Source organism: Microtus ochrogaster, linkage group LG10 (genome assembly GCF_000317375.1).
Source record: "Microtus ochrogaster isolate Prairie Vole_2 linkage group LG10, MicOch1.0, whole genome shotgun sequence".
In the NCBI taxonomy this organism is placed as follows: domain Eukaryota; kingdom Metazoa; phylum Chordata; class Mammalia; order Rodentia; family Cricetidae; genus Microtus; species Microtus ochrogaster.
The window spans coordinates 13,289,569-13,312,336 of NC_022035.1; the positions used below are offsets into that span (position 1 = coordinate 13,289,569).

General features: G+C 41.3%; 1 protein-coding gene across 2 annotated transcripts in view; it reads right to left on the minus strand.

Moving 5' to 3' along the window:
* Window positions 1-22,768, minus strand: part of Cttnbp2 (cortactin binding protein 2) — a 159,923-nt gene that overhangs the window by 128,529 nt on the left and 8,626 nt on the right. For both annotated transcript variants that reach the window (XM_026787506.1, XM_005363762.3), the window contains exon 2: window positions 18,133-18,240. In XM_026787506.1, coding sequence (XP_026643307.1) covers window positions 18,133-18,240 — 108 coding nt within the window. The remainder of the gene's footprint in view (window positions 1-18,132; window positions 18,241-22,768) is intronic.

Consider the following 22,768-nt stretch of genomic DNA (forward strand, 5'->3'; position numbering starts at 1 on the left):
TATACATATATACATATTAATATACACACACTGTTTTTAATTTTTGGGTTTCTTCAGATCTTCTGTGGAACAGTCTGGGGATAAGTAAACAAAACAGCATGACATCTTGCACATTCATGTTTTATTTTAGCCAAGTAAGGGTGCTCCTCCAGCACTACCTCCACAAGCTCCTTCCTGAATGAAGCTGGGGTGTGCCACTTCGGGATTGAGAGTAACAGCTTTTTGAGGAGCAGCCCCGAGATGGTGAGGGGCCATCAGCTGCCCTTTTTACTCAGACTCCCTCCAGCGCCGTTCTGCAGCTCCTGCCATCAACTGCTGGCCTTCTTTTTGAGCAGAGCATGTGAGCTGTTGGGCTAAGCCAAGCACAGTGCCATTACCTAGCACCCGGGCCTCCTACCATACTTCTCAGAACAGCAGGCATCAGAGCCACAGGGAAGGGCTTGTGAAAACAAGGCTCCTCCCACCCCTGGAGTCTCCGCCTTGGTCTAGGGTGGGGCAGTCTATGATTGGCATTTCGAACAAATTCCCAAGCAAGGCACCTGCTACTGGTGAGAAAACCACCCTGAAGAAGGAATGGCTCAGATCGGTCCACTGTCCTGGTTAAAAGTCTTCCAGACACACTCCCGGCCCACCACACCATACACACAGAAGCTTCAATATGGCATTTAACACCTTCTCTTTCCCTTCAGTATTTTAGAAATTCTCTTAAGAATTTCACACAACCGTATGATGTATTTTGATCATATTCATCCATACCGGCCCCCAACCCCTTCTCTTTTGAGACGCAGTCGTACTATGTATAATCCTTTCGCCTAAGCCAGGCCTGCCAGGAGTCAAGGTTGGTACCACTACAGCCAGGCTGCTGAATCAACCCATCCCCGGGCGCTCGACCCAGTTCCCTTTCCATTGTGTGCAGAGCACACAAGCATCCCGGATCAGGCTGCTCCTATCCAGACACAGGTCTCACTGGTCTTTAATGTACTCAGTCTTCACAGCCTCCCGGAACTCCGTCTCTTTCCCAGGAACCATTTACAGTTCACCTCCCTTAGAACCCGCTCACCTGTACTTCTGCATCCCTTCCACCAGCCCGTCTGGCATTATCATTAGTAGTTATTATCTAGAGCTCTCCCCCTAATTACACAGAAGATACATCAGAGTCGAGTTTACTAGACTCTTTGTTCTGTGAACACAACACTTGACCGTGAGCCTTGGCGGGATAATAGCACACCTCTCTGAAGGTGCTTGTGGGGATTAAATGAGCTAATTCACACAAAGTACTAAACAGAGATAGGTCTCTGTAGATAATGGCAGCAGTTTCCTGAAGGTATTAAGTGTCCTCATTCTTATGAGGTTAGGCCTCTGTCTACCTTCAACCACAGAGCTGTGACTGCTTGAACAATCCAATGAGATAGACAGCGGCAGTGGTCTGGGCTCTAAGGAAAGAGCAGAGCCTACCTTCCGCCCCCAAGGAGGCTCCCTGTTGAATCCTTGCCACTGTATGACAAAGAAACCCTTGCCTGTAGCCTTTGCTAAGCTTGCAGCGGACAGAAAACACATGGAGGAGCTATTTTGAATGTAAATAGTCCAACATAGGCCCTTTGCCAAGTACGGGGCAGGTGCTAAACTGTCCTCACTCAGCCCAGCCAAAACTTCATTTCCCCAGAGAGTTAGGGACTTACTATTTAAAATCATGACACTTGGGAGTGCTTTAGCACACAGGAATGAAAGACAAAGCAGGCAGCTCGTCATACATCCGCATCCTTTCTTTCCTCAAGCAGAACAAGGGCACAGCTCCGAACCATGCAGAGGATTCATCGCAGGGTCCAGACATCTCTGGAGGGAAAGCCTGCTTGGGGAACTCATTGCATGAGAAGATATACAATTTTCTGAGAAGGAAGGTTCTACCTTAGTCAGGTGGACTGAAATTCTCAGATAAAAGCCTTGTCGGCTGTCTACACGACAGCCTGATGAATCAGGATCTCGGGAAATTATCTTGCGCTTTTCAGGGTGGAACTTGTTAACTATGGTCCCAGTCCTTTCCTACATAGTAATTCCCATACAAAAAGGATTGTCCAGTTGGTGCCAGTTTCCAAGCACAGCACCGAATATGGCAGTGTACCCCGAAGGGACGTTTATGAGTTAAATGTTGAATGACAAGTGTTAATTGTTAAAAGGTTCTTGGGACAACCGGAGTAGACACCCGACTTTTTCCCCAAGACACACAAATAAAAAGTCCTTAAGAAAAAAAACAAAAGCAAAACCTTCTGCCCTCATATCAAGTTGTTTCATGAAGCACCATTTTCTCTTAGAAGACTGGAGCCAATGCACACATACACAGGAATAATTGTTTTTACTTACAATCCCAGGTCTATTCAAATCCTGTTAATCCCACGAAAACACAGGCACGCACACAGACAGACACACACACATGCACAGACACACACACACAGACACACACATTTCACCTTCACTTTAGTCATTACCAGCAATTCAGCACTTCACAGAGCCACACTTAACAAATGCCAATTGTAATTGCTGCCTTGGATCCATTTCCTCCTCTCTTCTGTCAATCTGTTTCCCAAAGAAACCAACATAATCTCCCTCAAACACTATTTTTACCATATCTCTTTCCTACCCCTGAGCCTAAGGAGGGTCTCAACTGTCAACTGCTTGGAATTCAACCTCATTAAGAATTTCACACATTAACAATGCCTATTAAGGTTTTCTAAAATTCTTCCCCTAATTTTCCAGCCAACCTTTCCTTCCCCTTACTCGACTGATGTCTCATGACCACTTTCTGGATGGGAAGAAAACCCATAGAACCATTGATTCAGCCAGGCAGAGACTGAGGCCTTCAGTGAGATCATATTCTTTTGTCACGACACACCAGCAGGAAGTTCAGTACCATTTATTTATTTATTTACTGTTTGGATCTGGACATACAGTGGAGAACTCACAAGTCTCTTGCCCTGGCCTCTAGTATTCAGATTACTGGTATGCATGACCACGGTTACCTGACATATTTCAGAGTGTCACTCCAGGAAGGAGAGAGGGACTCGCCCACTACCAGTCATCATCAACTTGACGGTCACTTTCAGAGCTTATTTAGAGATGTTTTTAGAATAACTAAGAACTTACCTCTTGGGGGTAGGGGGCTGGAGAGATGGCCCAGCGGTTAGCGGAGCACTGGCTGCCCTTGTAGAGAACCAGGGTTCGATTCCCAGTGACTCACATTGCCTCTAGGTCTTATTCCAGGGGATCGATGACCTTTTCTGACCCCTACCCCACCACCCCGACAAACAGGTACATGTGGAAAGACATACATGCAGGCAAACATTCATACAATAAAGGATAAAAAATACAAAATAAGAAGAAACATTTCTATTGATTCAGATTTTGCAACCAATATGTGCATTTTAATATTCCACTTAAAACATCAAGATGTTTTCATCATAGTGACTCTGTCATGACCCTTGTTCCCACCACCCACCTTCCCTACACAGTCACAGTTATTAAGTGGGTCAATGGCTTTACCGGAAACTCCTGATTAACACAACACCCCTTCAAAGTATGCTTTCATTTTGATTAGGCTAAAAACCCTCTGGAGAAATGGAGCATGACCATGCAGACCCAGGCTAAGCAAACTCAAGGCTTTGTCTGCCATCTTTCCTTCTTGGACTGTGACTTTGTATGTGTATGCTCAGGAATATTCTCCTTAAAGGAGCACACTCAGGGCTTGGCCCTAAAGTGATTTCTATTGCATAGGCTCCCTGCATAAACTCTCCACAGGTTGTAAGAGAAAGGCCCTACTTTGGAAAGAACTCCCATGCCATCTTCTCACCTGCTGCAGACAATACATTTTCTTTATGTTCATTTTGTGGCCAGGCTTGTTCTGGCTTTGCATTCACCTAAGATAGGAACCTATTGTATTTGATTACGTGGCCACTTCTATTGGACAAAAATAAAAATCAAAAAGCGATATAGTAACGTCAGAATGGGTAGGCGGAGGGTGGGGATGATAGAGATATAGAGTTGGTGTACAAAGTTCTCAGAGAAGAAAAGAGAACTCGTGCAACAGCCTCTAATAGGAAGCAACCTAGGTATGCATTTAATGGCTCAATGTATTGGCTGCTGCTTCTCTCTCTCTTGTTGTTTTGCTTTTCAAATTTAAATCTAAATCCAAGTTGAGAAAATATGAAAAAAGGAAAAGAAAGATGAAACATAGCAACAGGAGACAGGTTTGGTGTAGGCTGCAGGAGGAGGGTAGGATGGAAGCATTACTAAGGTGTCTATTGGCACTCGTGTCCGTTCACAGAAATCTGTTTCCTTAAGGTATGCTTGGGGAGAGTAGCTCTCACAGACACACACATTCAAGGATGACAGGATCATATCCTAATTATGGAAAAGTACAAACTCCATATGATAATCAATGAGGAGAAAACATTAATAACCAATGGTGTTCTTTTACAATGTCAGAACTTCCATTCAAGTAAGATCTTAGAAGTCGTGAGAGTTAGTTTCTGTTTATAAATAATTATCCACAATCCCTTGAAGGGGATCATCGAATGACTAAACATCAGAAGACTAGCAAGTCTTTGTCACTATGGTTTCTCTATAGCTTTGGTATTCACAGCTGACGCCATGAAGAGGGGGATGTCCTAGAAATTTGAGGCATTTAGAGTGAGCCGAAGGAGCCAGGTCTAGGAGAATGCTTAACTTTACTAATGCCACCGATGAGGGTGTGCGTGTGAGAGTGGAGGCCAGGGGCAGACTGAAAATGACATGCACAGTCTTAGCGTCTCCATTGCTAAAGCATGGGTGTTATCACCCACCTCAGGGGATTCCACAGAGATAAGAGAACGCATGGGAAGGGTTTGCTTACAAACAAACCCTAAACATGGGAAGTCTCTTTCCTTCTCCATATGCTTAAACTTCATCCAGCTGACAACGGCAATAAAGAGTCCACTGTTGTTGGATAGGAAGAAGAGGTAGTTGGAAAGACACTGTTCGGCTTAAAAGAACAGGACACCTCCCTCCGTGTTTTCTACTCTTAGTGGGTGGTAATCACAAACAGAATTATTCATGCACACTTGAAACTAATCCCATCAAAAAATCAAAAGATCTATCGTAATATAGAGTATCCTCCCCAACATGGAGACGCGTGCGGAACAGAGTGACAGGCCCGAGGACGAGCACATACAGTAGTTAACACGACTAATTTCACTGTGACTAAAGTTGACAGATATAGCACAGTACAGGACCCTAGCTGGAGGCATGTGGGGAACAGAGTAGCCAGGCAAAGACAAGTATCTACAGTCATTCACTGGTCTAATTTTCTCTGTGTTGGTTTTCTCAAGTTGCCAACTCTAAGCTTTTTCAAAATTCTTAAGTCCTACTTGGAAGGGAATGGATTTGTTTAAAAAAAAAATGCTGGCTGAAAAACTGTAAGAAAAGTCACTCTTCCTAAAAGGCCTCACAGGCCTCCAGACAGCAGCTGCTCCCTCCCATGGAAGCCAAGCTGGCCCTTGCTTTTTCTAGCCCTTGGTGTGACCTTCTACAATGCCCGTTGGATTCCACAGAACCAGCTATTTCCCAGAATGCCTCAGACTTGTTACTTGTGAGGAAAAGTGGATCAAGCTGACTGTGTTGGCTCTTATCTGCCACTCTCACTTGGCGAAGTGTTAATTCTACAAAGAGGAATAGAAGAAAATTCCCACTATAGTAATCAGAAAAAAATGGAAGGAACCAAGATCTGCCCTACACTTTTCATAATGCACTGAGAGGAAAGGTTTGTGGGTAGGGAGGGGATGATCTTTTTACCAAAACATCTGGAAATGTAAGAATTTTTTCAAGTACCATGGAACTTGACTATAGGTTGGGTCTTGTGATATGCAACATTATTTAATCCTTATAGTACAAGCAACGTGCATTGGGACAGGTCAGAAGTTGTGATGTTAAAACATCTCTCCATCCTACTTATGTAAGCATTTAAAGGCTACCTTAACTGCATAGCTCATATGCAGACCTAGATTTAAAAACCAAAATAATATTTAATAATGATGATAATAATAAGATAACAAAAGATAAGAAAAAAGAGGGAAGGGACTAGTGGGAGGAAGGTTACCAGTTGGTAGGGATGTTTAAGAGGGAAATATATATGGAAGTAAAAAAAAAAAATATATATATATATATATATATTCATGAAAACATAATGAAACTCAGTGTTTTGTATGTTTAATATATATTAATAAAAATTTCCTATCAAGACTTAAATATAGCCGGGCAGTGGTGGCGCACGCCTTTAATCCCAGCACTCGGGAGGCAGAGGCAGGCGGATCTCTGTGAGTTCGAGACCAGCCTGGTCTACAAGAGCTAGTTCCAGGACAGGCTCCAAAGCCACAGAGAAACCCTGTCTCGAAAAACCAAAAAAAAAAAAAAAAAGACTTAAATATATAAGATCATGTCTGTTTTACACTACAAATTAAGACTATTATTCACAGAAATTTAACCATTGAAACTTAGTGCCAATCTGGGTGTGATAGCTTATGCCTGTACTCTTCATGTACATGGGGGAATGAGGCAGGAGAATAACTTTAGCCTGGGTGAATGAAGATAGCCTAAAAACACAAGAAGGTCTCATCTCTGAAGCAAAGGAGTGAAAAGACATGAAGACAAGATTCTTGACAGGATCACAATGCCCATATGAGATGCAGTTCTATTTTGATGGAGATAGAACACCTGGGGCCGTGCCTGAGGATGAGTGGGGTTTCCCAGAGGATTCATCAGGAGGATTCTGGGATGATGAAATGCTGGCTTATTCTAATGTGTATGGCTTGCGTGGAGCTATTAAGTGATATCACACTCCAGGAGTCTACTCAAATAAGCCTGGATGGATACTTGGGGACAATGAACTCAGACACTGTTGGAAGATCCTGTCTATTCTTGTCAGGCTGCTTCAAGTACTCTGTAAATTCCCATTTTGCCATTGAGCCCTAACCTACACAGAGGAGTTCAAAGGAATTTGGATAAAAACAAATATGTTCTGGAATATATAGCTGACTTACATTCTTTAAGTAGAGGCATGAAAAAATAAAACCCATATAATTTAAAAATCTAAACTGTACCAAGGTAAAGTAGATTTGGAGAAAATTAAATTGAAGACAGAGCTTTGTCTTCAAAAGATGCCTATTGTGGAACGTTCCATATCAATCTTAATTTAAACCAATGTCTAATAACACTCATAATCAGCTAAATCTTAATTTCTGAAGAAACTCACTTTGTTGCTGAGCAACCAAAATGATGACAATGACCAATGATTTGGAAGTCTTGGAAAAGGGTCCAAGAGACTTCTGATTCTCACGTGACCCTTAGGATTTGCTGTGCAAGCAAGCACTCTGGCTCTCCTAAACCCATCCAACAGTTCCGGATTGGTGAGGCAGTTAAATTATTTATGTTTAAAACATTAAAACTTTTATTGCATAACTCAATGCATTATGGTGTTTCAAAATGATCATTTAGAAAATGCCCATTAATCCCTCATAGTTAAACACTCCTGTGGCTTCTCCCATGATTGGGAGGAGGCAATTCAAACACCATGTCTGTCATTGTCTAACCTCAGCCTGACTCCTTCTCATCTCATCGTGTTCATTCTCCCTCAGACCTTCTAATATAAACAGCCACTGTCCTTCCTCTATGAAAACCTTTGCCTGAACCTTTTCTTCCAGCTGAGTTCACAATATATCAGGTTGAGGGGTATCGCATCCTCTCTTCTAATACAAGCTAGAAATCAACTCTTCCCTTCACTCCTTTTCATAGTATTTGATCTTTTCCCTCTATCACAATAATCTGGATTTTAATATTTTTACTTTAATTTTCAAAACAAGCCATTTGCTAGTGCTCTAGTATAAGGCTATCTCCAGATGCTGAGTTCCCATAAATAACACCAGTCTAACCGAGTATACAGACACACTGAACACCTACTTTAGTTGAAGAAAACAACTGTGTGTCAGTCATGAACAATCAAGTAGTAAATCACTAGTTGCCAACTAGTCAACCCATCAATATTCAATTAGAAAAAAAAAAAACTAGCTGAAACCAATCGGGCTATTTCCGTGTTTTACTTTCTTGTTCTGTTTGTAAAGACTCTCTGCCCAAACTACCCAGTAGCTACTCTGAACCTTTTCTGATTACCCATTTCATAAGCCATCATTTTGCTCAAATAAACTTTCAAGTATATCTCATTTTTCTCTTGCAAGTTCAATACCCATCTCTTGCCCTGGAATCTAAGTTTCAAGAGAAAGAAATCAGGCACTTATTTTTATGCTGTACTCTTGATACAAGGAAAGAACATCAAAAAGATAGAAAATACCTGCTGAATGAATGAATTGCATGTATCTTCTGATTCTGTTCTCCACTCTTTCCAGTTACCACTTGTAATATAGGTGTAATAATTACTGTCCTGATTTTATTTAATCAAAAACCTATTGTTACAGATGGTGACACAGGCCTATGATTTCAGCTACTTATGAGGCTGGCTCTGGAAGATCACAAATTCACAAACATTGGGAACAAATCAAGACTCTGACTCAAAGAACATAAAAATACTGCTGGGGATACACCTTGATAAGTGCTCAGGTAGCATGCTAGTACATTTTATGTCAACTTGACACAAGTTGGGGCATCTATGAAGGAGGAACCTCAACTGAGAAAATGTCCTTATCAGTGGTCCTGGAGACAAGCCTGTGGGACATCTTCTTGATTAATGATTGATGTAGGAGTGGCCAGTGCCTCTCCTGAAAAGGTAGTCCTACATTGTATCAGACAGCAACCTGAACAAGTCAGGGGGTAAGCCAATAAGACATACTCCTCAATGGCTTCTGGTTTAGCTCCTTCCTCGAGGTTCCTGCATTGAGTTTTGTGTTTGAAAGAAAATGGTCCCATAGGCTCACAGAGAGAAGCACTATTAAGAGGTGTGGCCCTGCTGGAATAGGTGTGGCTTTGTTGGAGGAAGTGTGTCACTGGGGACTAGCTTTAAGGTCTCAGAGTCTCAAGCCTGTCTAGTGGCTCCCTGTCTCCTCCTGCTACTTCTGGATCCAGATGTAGAACTCCCAGATCCTTCTCCAGCATGTCTTTACCTACATGCCACCATGCTTCCCTCTGTGACAATAATGCCAACCCAATTAAATGTTTTCCTTTATAAGGATTGCCATGGTCATGGTGAAAACCCTAAGGCAAGTTCCTACCTTGACTTCCTTTTATAATGGACTGTTAGATGTAACATGAAACAAACCCTTTCCTTTCCATGTTGCTTTTGGTCATGGTCCTTATCAAAGCTACTAAAAGCCAACAAGAATGATATGCAAGGGCATGTTCAATTCCTAGTACTACAAACAAACAAAGAACCTATTTATAGTTTGACTTAGAAAATTAGAAAGCTAGAACCAGAAACCTCTCAATTTTTTCCCTAATTGTTACAACTAGAAGAAAAATACCAGAATTTTGAGGGAGTTGCTTGAAACCCCTAATATCTTTTTTCTAATCAAATAGAGAATTAATTGTAAATATGATAAGGAAAACATCTTATACAAATTCCTAACTTGTTCCTTAGCCTTTGGGCATTAAGACAATACAGCTATAATAAAACCAGAATGCCAGAAAGAGCATCCTGCTTTTTTTCAGGTTACACTGACTGGATAGTTGGTGTGGGAGGTCCTTCTGTCTATGTGTTGCTTTTATTGGTTAATGAATAAAGAACTGCTTTGAGCCTATGGCAGGGAAGGACAGAACTAAGAAGGGAAAGCAAGGCTGAACGCTGAGAGGAAAAAGGGCAGAGTCGGAGAAATGCCACGGAACCACCACAGGAGATCAATGTGATGAAATTGTGCTGCTGGGCTACCACCTCATGGTGATGTACAGATGAATGGAGACGGGTTAAATTAATATATAAGAGTTAGCCCATAAGAAGTTAGAACTAATGGGCCAAGCAGTGATTTAATTAATACAGTTTCTGTGTGATTATTTTGGCTCTAAGCTAGCCAGGTGGCTGGGATGAACAAGCGGGCCCTCCTCCTACAGATGGTTCTTGTAACTGCAATGCCTTCAAATTATACAAACCCACATTCCTGCCTTCCTATGTGTAACTGTGCCTATGTCTTGCACCTAGTTTGGAGAGATACATCACTGAGTTCTACAAGCCTCATTGGCAGCATGTTTTCCTCAGGAATATTTTTATAATGTGTTAACATTTGGGAAGGAAGCATCGCCCAGCTAATTCTCTGGCTCAGTTACTGGCTCCAGACTACCAACATTCATCATCACTGTGGTAAGGGGGGTGCAGAGAAAGCAGCAGCAAGCCTGACATATGACGAAAGGGACTGCAACCCCTCGTCCATGTTGTCTGTACACAAGAAACCCATCAGGTGTGAGAAAAGCCCGTGGCATAGAAACGAGAAAGAGAACACTATGTGAAGGAGCTACAAAAGCGCACTCATGAGCCTTGTGGTTCACCACTTGCTTTGAGTGGATTCCTTTTCCCTTCTCACCAACCTCCTCCCAGTCTCATACGTTCTACCCTTCTTATAATAATATCATCTCTATGTTGACTACATCATCATGTGTCCCCAGCACGTGATTCTCATTCTGTGGGTCATGACCCCTTTGGCAAATCTGTCTCCAAAAATATTTACATTATTGTTCACAACAGTAGCAAAATTACAGTTAACAAGTAGCAATGAAAATAACTACATAGTTGGGGGGGGGCACCACAACATGAGGAATTGTATTAAAGAGGTGCAGAATTAGGAAGGTTTGGAACCACTGCTTCACTGGGACACAAGAAGCAAAAAATTTCAGTAGGTGACCACTGGACTCAGATATGTGCTTATAACATCAACTACATATCCTAGAATACAGAACAGATTAGTTTCCTCTTTTTGAAACTAATGATAACTATTCACTAAAGAAAATAAAATTTCACAGAAAGAAATAAAATTGTTAGTTTTCATTTTTGTCTTATGGGCAAAATATAATAGTATTTTTTTAAAGATTTATATTTATTTGTTATGCATGTAATGTTTCTGTCTGCATGTCTGACTATACACCAGAATCGGGCAACAGAACTCATGGTAGGTGGTTGTGAGCCACCATGAGGTTGCTGGGAATTGGTTTCAGGACCTCTGAAAAAGCAGTCAGTGTTCTTAACCTCTGAGCCATCTTTCCAGCCCAAGACAATAGTAAAATCAGTGGCTATTTGTATTTCATGAAAATTGATTTTGCTGTAGAAATGAAATAATTCCTGATCAATACTTTTTTTTCTCTAGACATGGATAAGTCTTATCTCATAATCAGGAAAGGAAAAGAGTAAATTTATTGTGGGAGAAGAAAGGCCGCTTGTTGATTCCCAGCCACCTGGCTAGCTTAGACCCCAAATAATCACACAGAAATTGTATTAATTAAATCACTGCTTGGCCCATTAGCTCTAGCTTCTTATTGGCTAACTCTTACATTAATTTAACTCATATATATAAAAATATATAGCCATGTGGCTGTGGCTTACCGGATAAAGTTCCCAGTGTCTATCTCCAGCGGCTCCATGGCTTCTCTCTGATTCCACCCTTCTTTTTCCCAGCATTCAGCTTAGTTTTCCCTGCCTAGCTAAGTTCTTCCTTGCCATAGACTCAAATCAATTCTTTATTCATTAACCAATAAAGGCAACACACAGACAGAAGGACGTCCCACATCGATTTATGTTTTTGTAAATTTAGCTATGCTCATCAGATCCATTCAGTAAAATGAATAACACACACTATATATATATACATACATAATCCACTTTGGTTATTCAATTGCCAGCAATTATAGGGGAATTTGGAACCCTTTATGTTTTACTTAGTTGAAACCAATGAAAAGCCAGATTAGTATTCTTTGATCAACACTTAGCACGAATGCACACAAGGTGTGCTCACAATACGTTGCCATTAACCAAGAGCTAGTTTTCAAAACAGAACGGAACACATTATTTGGTCTGATACTGAGGTGCCCAGGTCAGTGGAAGGAGGATGAGCGTCTGCTTACTCAGTGAGAGGCTCTGGGTTGACTCCCCGCACCATGTGTTCTGTATCAAGATTCCAACACTCAGCATTACAGTCATAAGCGCATTTCCCTTTGAAAAGTAAAGCACTTAGGTTCTGGAAAAGAAAGTATACTGCAATTTTAAATAGTAAAATATGTGGCCTGTTTGGAAAGGGTCATAAAACTTGTTCAGATAGGCGCCTTCAGATTAACCTTTAGCTTTGAAGGATCAGGATTTCACAAGGAAAAGATTGCATCACAATAGGTCCAAATCCTTTTAAGTTCTTACATTCGTTTTTTTTTTTTTTTTCAAAGAAAATTTTTAAAGTGACATGTCTAGTGGTTAGTATGACTTCAGAATGGTGTTGACCCCATGGGCCCAATTGTGTCCCTCATAGGAGATCTTCCTTGGTCATTACGCTAGGTATGCTGCAGACAAGCATGGGTTGAAGGGAGGTCACTGTGGAGTGTTGCTGACCACCGGGAAGGACACCGGATACTCTCTCCGCGCCCCACAAAGGAACCTACTCCCAGATATCAACAGTGCTGGGCCTGAGAAAACCTGTTTCAATTGAGAGTAATATTTAAAAGCTTTCAATTTTTTCTGCAATCTGGACCCAATGAGTAGATCAGGCTTTTGTTTTACTTTATTATAAAAATGAATATCAACCTAGGAAAACTCTGAATACAGTCAGTGACAGTTTGAGAAAAAGCAAGGTCTGGCCTAAACGACACTACTGGGAAGAATTAATTTTAAAATATATAAGGTCGGGATAGAGCATTTTTCTGAAATGTTTGAAGTAGTATGCCTGTACTTAATTAATGCACCTTAATTTCACTTTTCTGCCTGGTATTCAGTGGGTATTCAATGACTATATTTTTGCATATCTCTGACAGGACCTCACTATGTAGCTGGCCTCAAGATCTCAATCCTCCTGCCTCAGCCTCCTGTACTGCAATTGTAGTACTTGCTCCCCTTCTGAGCTCAAGAAACCTTGAGCATACTGCAAAAAAAGAAAAGCCTGCGGTTCACCTCCTCTCTTTCCTATTACTGTACATCACCCTGCTGCAGGGCTACCCCAAACCAGGCTTCCACCACTCAGGGGAATCCAACTCCCTCGGAGGGGAGTAACACAAAAATAACCCTGGCAGTTAGCTGAGACTTGGCACAGGGCTGCCTCTCCAGCTCCCATCACTCATCTTCACAGCATTGAGAGAGAAATAAACGTCCAGTGTAATTTCGGTCTTTTTCATACAGTTGTTCACACAATCCCTTGGATAGGCTTTTCTGTCAACTGATAGTCCTGCAAGGTTACCAGAGCTAGAAGTGCTTTCTGTGTAGAGAAATGCAAATAACTGAAAACCCTGATTCCTACAGTTTGCTTATTTATGAAGTTTAAGAGGGGGATTGCTTAGCCTTCATGCAATTTCATTTGTCTCATATAAAAAGAGGGTAAAGCGACCTACATAAAATCCGATGGGGAAGTCAGGACTGCTCTTCTTACAAGACAATTTCTTTTTAAGGAAAATGCATGTTCTTAGAAATGGGCATGGGGTTACACGCTTGCAATCCCAGCACGCAGGCGGCAGGGGCAGGGGGATACAAGTTCCTCGTCATCCTGGGCTACATAGCAAGACCATGTGTAAAAATATTTTTAAAAATTGTTAACGTGAATACTGTTACAAAGCTATGGACTCTTTATATTAAAAGTATTTTTTTTATCTTAAAAAAGGAAAGCAGCACAAATGCCAAGATGCACACTGTGATCTGTTTTACCCCCTCCAAGCTTTCATCTGAGGACTCTTCTCGGGGGTCTACCGCTCCCTATTCAACGATCAATAAAACCTTTATGATTTGAAACTCAAAACCACCAGAATCATGGGGTTTAGAAAGTGAAACAGCTTGGTCTGAAACACATTTTTAAATTATAAAGAATTTGGAAAAGTCGCAATGCAATCATTTCTAAACCTAATACAGTTCAGGGTACAAATTAGCATCCCTTATTTCAATTATTAAGCTCAAACAGCATTTTGTTTTTTTTACTTAAAAAACCAAAATGTACTACACCTGTAGATACATGGTATACTGGTTATTTACTAAAGAGATTTTGGTTCTTAATTTACAGATAAGTTTATCTAATAACATAAAATAAAAAATGTCACATCCTTTTTCTCCTCAGTTTCTTTCTGGGGCATTCATCATCCAGTAAACCATATTCTGCTGCACTGTTAAGAAAAAGACAATATCATGGCACATTTGAACCCAGGTAAATATTTGAGTGGTTTCCATCATCAAATACACAGGGAACATAGTAAATTTTTGGCAGTTTATTCCAGGTACCACAGGTATGTGAAAATTCCATTACTGCCCACTCTTCAATCCAGACCGTCTAAATATTTAAATAAATCATAAACATCATTTTTAGAAAAGCTTTTTTTTATTATTATTATTTTTCGAGACAGGGTTTCTCTGTGGCTTTGGAGCCTGTCCTGGAACTAGCTCTGTAGACCAGGCTGGTCTCGAACTCACAGAGATCCGCCTGCCTCTGCCTCCCGAGTGCTGGGATTACAGGCGTGCGCCACCACCACCCGGCTGAGAAAAGCTTTTTAGGAGATCTCACACACACTGAATTCCACAGTGTGACAACGAAGGAGCAGGCTCGTGTGTGAGCCCGTGTGTGGTCCTGGCGGGATCATCTTCTCTCAGGCCTCCCCTTCAGCGTGTTTGACTTCAGTCTCTAAACACAGAAGAGTGGGCTCAGCCAGCGCTTCTCCACAGCCTACTTTGAAGCAGCACAGGACATTTGTGTTTTTCTCATTAACTGGCTCTTTGAGAACGGGGGTGGGGGGAGGGGGAAAGTGAGGGGGGTGAGTCTGCCGCACATCTAGGATTTTTTTTTAATTTATTTATTTATTAAAGATTTCTGTCTCTTCCCCGCCACCGCCTCCCATTTCCCTCTCCCTCCCCCAATTAAGTCCCCCCCCCCAGCCCGAAGAGCAGTCAGGGTTCCCTGACCTGTGGGAAGTCCAAGGACCGCCCACCTCCATCCAGGTCTAGTAGGTGAGCATCCAAACTGCTTAGGGTCCCACAAAGCCAGTACATGCAGTAGGATCAAAAACCCATTGCCATTGTTCTTGAGTTCTCAGTAGTCCTCATTGTCCGCTATGTTCAGCAAGTCCGGTTTTATCCCAGGCTTCTTCAGACCCAGGCCAGCTGGCCTTGGTGAGTTCCCGATAGAACATCCCAATTGTCTCAGTGTGTGGGTGCACCCCTCGCGGTCCTGAGTTCCTTGCTCGTGCTCCCCCTCCTTCTGCTCCTGATTTGGACCTTGAGATTTCTGTCCGGTGCTCCAATGTGGGTCTCTGTCTCAGTCTCCTTTCATCGCCTGATAAAGGTTAATATTCAGGAGGATGTCTATATCTTTGTCTTTGGATTCACCTTCTTATTTAGCTTCTCTAGGATCACGAATTATAAGCTCAATGTCCTTTAATTATGGCTAGAAACCAAATATGAGTGAGTACATCCCATGTTCCTCTTTTTGGGTCTGGCTTACCTCACTCAGGATAGTGTTTTAAAATTTTTTTGTTTCCTTTCTTTGCTTTTTTTGGTTTTTCAAGACAGGGTTTCTCTGTAACCTTGGCTGTGCTGTAACTCACTCTAGAGACCAGGCTGGCCTTGAACTCTGCAATCCACTGCCACCAAGAATATTTTTCAAGTCTTCCCCAAACTTTCACATGCCCTTCAGTTTACTGCTCTCATGAGAATGTTTGGTATGACCATTTTGAGGCAAGACAGGAGTTCCTTTTTTTATCAATAAACACCTTATTTAAATTATTTTAACAAACCAAATTCTCTAGAGATAGAATTCCCATGTAAATGTATACTTTTTCTTCTTTTTTTTTTCTTTCTTTCTTGTTTGTTTAGTTTGACACGGGGTCTCATTATGTAGACCACTGTTGCTTTGAACTTATGCTGATCTCATTGCCTCTGACTCCCCAGTGTTGAGATCCATCACAGGCATGCGCCACCAGGCTTGGCTAAACACACACTTTTGTTTGGAACTTTACCAGAAGTTGTTCACCACCTCACTGTATCTGAGTCAACATTACGGTAGGCTTGGATCAGGATTCTCTTGCAACTGCATTGATTATAAATAAGTGCAATCGGACATCAAGTTCATCATATGTTCCAATAAACATACATGAATGGAAATTCATATTTATTTTTCTCTCATTGAAAATAGATTTTTTTCATACCATATATTCTGATTACAGTTTCCCCTCCCCTAACTTCTTCAAGATCGTCCCCACTTATTGTAAGTTACTTTTCTATTAAATATCATGAAATAATGTCACGATTGAGATTTTAACCTTTTTAACATTTTACTTTAATACAACATACTTAAACATCCAATTATCCATAATATCCCTGGCAGGGTAGCCAAGCACAACAGAAATGCAACAGAAATTGTGAGCGTGAGAAATAGGATTCGATAAGAGTTTAAACCACTGACTGTGCCGTTTAAGTTTCCTTACAATTCAAACTTCAGTTCTACAGAAGACATCCACCTGATCATTAGGGAACCTTTGCCTGTACTCTTCCAATCGGAATATCGCAATTAAATTAAAGAAAATGTGCGTGCTTTCTAAAACATAAAACAAAGGACCTACTAAGTGTTCAAACATTTATGCAAACGGTGGGAGGTTCCACAGGGCCAGTGCATTTTGGACATTACTACAGAAGAGAAAAGCACGTAAGGTCCGCTGAGCCATGCATTTCTGTTTGGTTTCAAGAGGTGACTGCATTCTGAAACAGTAGCAAAGATGGTCATACTATATCCTCCATGTGGAAAAGGACAGACCACACTCACAACCAAACTATACAGATGCTCACGTAGCAAAGCTTCTTATCCAAAGAGCTGTAACTCCACTCAATGCTGGCTTGCAGACGACACAACCAGACTCCTAGTTTGTGGGGACATTGTTCTTGGTCATTGAACTAATGGTAGATAATATGCCAGTTTCCATTATGTGAACTCAGGAAATGTTTCCACTCCCACTCAAGATCAAGTTCTCTACACCCCTGTGCAGGCTACATCCTTAGACAGCCTCTGTGATCATCTACCGTTCCTACCTCCCTGTACAGGCTACATCCTTAGACAGCCTCTGTGATCATCTACCGTTCCTACCTCCCTCCTTCACCATAAACGCTCTTGTCACAGACAACAATCAGCTGTCGTTTTACATTTTGACAGATTCCCAGAACAAAGTTTAAGGAAATAATCCCTGGTGAAATAAGATAAACCCACACTTTATATGTAATAATTTCATCCCTGTTTGCTAAATAACTGAGAACCAAGATATATCGGATTACATACAAAGAACTATAAACGAAGGAAAAACAAAACCAAACTGAAGCTTACAGTTGCCTAATATACCAAAACAAGTCAAGAAGTGGAATCCAACCATAAAACTGCATCAAGACAGATTAACGTTACTTCAAAAAGAAAATGTAATCGAGACATTTGATATATTCTTTTCAAGCTATTATAGAAATATTTTTAAATTACTGAAAACTCTGATAAAAATAATTTGAAGATATGAACATTTCCATTTTATCTCTGAATTTCTAAAAATAAAAAACATCATTTTTAACTTACAGGACAGGGGAAGTAAAAAGATATATTATCGGTAATATTTTTATGAATGATTCTTGTAATTCTCCCTCACAGCTATCAAACACATGCAAGCCACAAAGTACTATTTTTTTTTAAAATAGTATGTCTATTTAAAAGGTCAAACAAATTTGTGATACATGTAAGGATTGAAGACTAACACAGTAGACTTCTCAAGTCTCCCATTTTCAATGGTTTACTCTCAGCTTCTATCATTTCAACATCTATATGACTTGTATGTTTTATGTAGTTTCTCGTTTGATGTTTTGAGTGGGGAGCATATATTAGCCTAATATAACGTTTTAAATGCAACTGATGCAAAAACTAAGAGGAAAAGCACCTCTGCCAATGGTGAAATGATAAGGACACGGTCCCAGAATGTTCTTACCCGCAGGGCCTCAATGACCACGTCTCTGGCTTCTAATTCCCCTTCCATCACACTGAGAAGCATCCGCAGCTCAGACTTGCTGAGGTTATCCACATCAAACTCTTTTTTCTGTAATGCAAATTGAAGACCGGAGTCAATACAAAACTATTCCTGAAAAAAGTGATGTAAGTCCTGAAGTCAAACATGGTGGCTCCAGAATATCCATCTCAAATACTGGGAAGAGGAAGCCAGCTGTTTCCAGAGGCTCACTGGCCAGCCAGTCTAGCCTAGACAAACTTCAGGCCAATGAGAGAACACATCTTTACAAGGAAGGGGTTGTATTGCCTGAAGCATACCTAAGGTTGTCTCCCGGTCTCCACAGGCATGTGTACATACATGTTCACTCACACACTTACCCCTAAATGCACATACATACAAAAGAGAGCGAGAAGAATAAAATGGCCAACCTACGGATCATTTCTACCCAGTGACCTAATGTACAGACTGATGCTTGACCTCCTAGAGAGATAAAACCACTTCTGCAAATCTCCCCTCAAAAGAGATGTAGTTGTCAACCCGCCTAAACATCTGGACTTAAAATCTCTCCACATTATGCAGCACAAATTTAAAAGTCCCTGGAGCCTATGTCAAAGCAGGCCTGGCTTTGGGATAGGGGGCTATTTTTTTGGGGAAACAAGGAAACACAGATGTATTTCTTGGAGGGTCCCTGACATAGTGGCTCCTGGGAAGCGCCTATAAATTTCACGGCATCTAATAATAACAGGTTTTGTTTACAGAACCCTCTACAGAAGAGGCCACCAGCTGGCAGTCTGCACCCAATCTGGTCTACAGATGTGTTGCTTGGGCCATGAAGAAAGTTTTCACTTCCCATTAAGCCAACGTTAAAAAACCTGAAACTATTACTAAAATATCAGAATTCTGTCTTTTCTTCAAGTCAGATTTACATTGCCATAGTAAAGAATCCACAGAGTCAAACAACAATTGCCCACTTTTAAGGAAGACATTCTTCATATTGTCAAGGCTTACACACACACACACACACACACACACACACACACACAGAGAGAGAGGGGGGGGGGGGTCTGGTGACATTGTAACCATGCTAGAGAGATAGATAAACCTATGTAGCTTCTTGCTCTTCTATATGAAAGTTCGCATATGGTTCAAGGGATAGAAAACTAGGCTTCTAAAAAACCCAAGCATACTACAAGGAGTCTGTACAAGGCCTTGGTAATCCTATTCCACACCCCATGCTCTTCTAGCTCCAACATTTCTTCCTCAACAAGCTTCCCTGGTAACTACTTCCAAGCTCTCTGTTAGGCTTGCATAGATAGCCCTACATGAAGGTCGTCTGGCATTTGTTTTATGGCTGGAGATGAGAGAGGGTCATTCAGAATGTCGACAGCCAGGATTGATTGTGTTAGTCTGAGGTCCTCTACAAAACACTCATGGTCTTTCTACTCTGTCCAGACACTCTTGCTCCCTAGCTCGAGAAGACAATCTAGTTCATCAGCAAACGTCATGAGCTTCTGAGCTCATGACTCCTCAGCTCAGAAGCTATTCATCAAGACACTCCAGAATTCCAGTGCACGTTTGTGTAGCACTCGGAGTTTTCCGAAGTATCCTCAAAGAAACAAGTTTAACACATAGGATACCATCACGTCTGTTTTTAGTTGAAGAACTATGACTCGGGAGTCTGAAAACACACGTGGATCTGGCAATAAGGAAACACTAAACCGGGATGCACCAGCTGTGCCTCTGCCTGGCTTGTCTGTGAATGTGGCACCCAGCATTAACGGTCCAGAACAGGCTGTGTGAACGTCAGATAAGATGGGGGCATTCTATCAATCAGCCAGTGAGAAACGGATTGCCATTCATATGTCTGACACCAGACTATCTCTATGAATACAGAAAAGAAAGCATAGCAAAGCCCATGACTTCAGGGACTATCACAAGACATGAGCATAACCAGTCCTATCTCATTTCCAAGAAACCTTTAGGAAAGAGAACCGCGATTTACAGTGGAAAGAGACCAGACCCAGATGGCTGTCCAAAGAAAGATTTTTAAATGCTCCTCTTAGTTAAAAGACTTCTTTTCACACACATGAAACAGAGAAGTTACTGGTAAAGATGGGGAGAGTGAAATAAAACTATAGCAGACCTAAGGCTGTATAGGAAAACCACTGTCCAGCACACCCCCGTAGAGATGCTTCCAGTAAGTGTAAACTCCAATATACCATCTGAAATCCTGTTTTCACTAACAGAGCATTATCACATACGGTTATATAACCCAATAGTTCTCAGACTTCGGCATGAGGCTAGAACACGTGAGACTTGTTCTTAAAACACAACAGGGCTCCACTCCTAAAAATTTGGTTCAGGGAAGATGGGGGTGGGTATGAATTTGCCTAACAAGTTCCTGCTGAGGAGAAGGATGGAGCCCACTTTGAGAAGCATTTCATCAAGTGATCTGCTGCCTCAGCCACACACTGAAAACCCTAACACCTATTCTGTACAGTTCTTCCAAGTACTGCACAAGAACGTATGTGCAAAATCAAGCACAGACTATAGACAGCGTTGCTATTAATAACCGAGATGTGTTGTGTAGAGGCGAGTAGGGTCCTGCCTAAATGTCTATTTCTGTTTCTAAATTTACAGACCCAAGCTCAGTAAGCTCAGTTTATTGACCACGATGAAAGATCGACTTTTAACCTGGTTCCCCCACTGGGACTGCACTTCCTGTGTGCTTTAGAGGCTAATGCTTTATCAATGCTGCTGCTGCTCATTCTAAAGATTTTAATTAATTGTGTGTTTTATTGTTCTTGTTTCTCCAAAGCTTCGTGAGCAAAGCACTCTACTTTAAGGACTGATAAATTATGAAAGGCAGTGCCAAGACTCTGATTCATGTTAAGAGTTAGGAAGGCCTGCCCTGCGTCCATCATCAGTATTGGGACATGTGACCTGCAATTGGCTCTTCTATTTTTCTATGTATCATGTCAATAAAAAGGAAACTCATTAAAGGGGGGGAAACTACTACAAGTGTTTCTGCTGAACCACAAATGGATCATGCAGAATGTTAAAAAAAAAATGTCTTCTACCACCAAGTACCAAATGATATATTGTTTTTATTGATTTTTTTATTGAGCTCTACATTTTCCTCTGCTCCCCTCCCTGCCTCTCCCCTTCCCCCTTCAACCCTCCTCCAAGGTCCCCATGTTCCCAATTTACTCAGGAGATCTTGTCTTTTTCTACTTCCCATACACAATGCCTCTGCCTTCTCTACTTGACTACATCTAGCCCCACCCCTGCTTCTTCAGTACAACATTACTAAGTGTTTGCTTCCAACAATAAAATTCCAGTACTGTTTCCAGATTGCTATTTTTTAATACCCAATTCTTTCGTCTTTATTCTAGTGAAACATGGGACAAGGAAGTACATCAAAATATGGTGGAGATCTAAAGACTCCAACAATTTTATAAGTAAAAGTGCTCTGGTGCTTCTTACCAAAAAATAAAATAAAAAGGTGAGTAAGCGCTCAGGTCAACACTGGAAAAGGAAGGTATTAGGGTTGAGTGTGGAGTACTAAACCTGTACAAGAAACATTGTTACTAAACGTGCTGATTAAAATAGATTAATATATATGTACATATACATACATAGAGCTGTACATAAAATGATGTTAAGAGTCTCCTTTAAAGGGAAAAAAAGAAAGGGGGAAACATTTTTACTTCTGAGGTGAACCCCAGGCTCTCTGTATGCAAGCCAGTGCCTTACCACTGAGCTATATCACAACCTTTCCCTTTACTTTCCATTTTGAAACAATATCTCACTGAGGAGGCTAGGCCAGCCTTGAACTCACTCTGTAGCTCAGGAACACCTTGAACTTTCAATCCTCCTACCTTAGTCTTCTGAGTAGCTGAGATTACAAGTATGTCCTCTGTGGTTGTTTGAAGGGTTATGGCTCCCAAAGACTCATGTATTTGGATGCTTGGCCCAAAGGAAGTGGCACTATTAGGAGGTGTGGCTTTGTTGGAGCAGATATAGCCTTGTTGGAGGAAGTGTGTCACTGTGGAGGTGAACTTTAAGTTCTTATATGCTCAAGCCACACCCAGTGTGATAGTTCACTTCCTGTTGCCTGCAGAACTCTCACTTCCTTCTCTAGCATGTCTGCCTGCATGCTGCCACGCTTCCTGCCATGATGTAATGGACTAAACTCTGAAACTGTAAGCAAGCCCTAATTAAATGTTTTCCTTGATAAGAGTTGCCATGGTCCTGGTGTCTCTTCACCAGCAATAGAAACCTTAACTAAGACAACCCATTAGCCCTGGGGAGTGGGAAAGGGAAGGTTTTTTTTTCACTCAAAGTGGCTTTGATCTCATATACCTATAGCACAAAGAACTTAGATATGGAAAAAAATCATTAATGCATCTTAGTTTAAGACTAAAATGAATTATCCTCATCTTATGATTTTTGTTTGAAAACTACCATGGATAATCTAATTTTCAAAGGAAGACAGATGACAGAAAATATTGCTACCCACATAACAACATGAAGATCTTTGGAGCACTGATGAAAACAAGAAGACTGCCCCCAAAATACCAAGAGAAACATGTTCAGACTATGCTTTATTAATAAA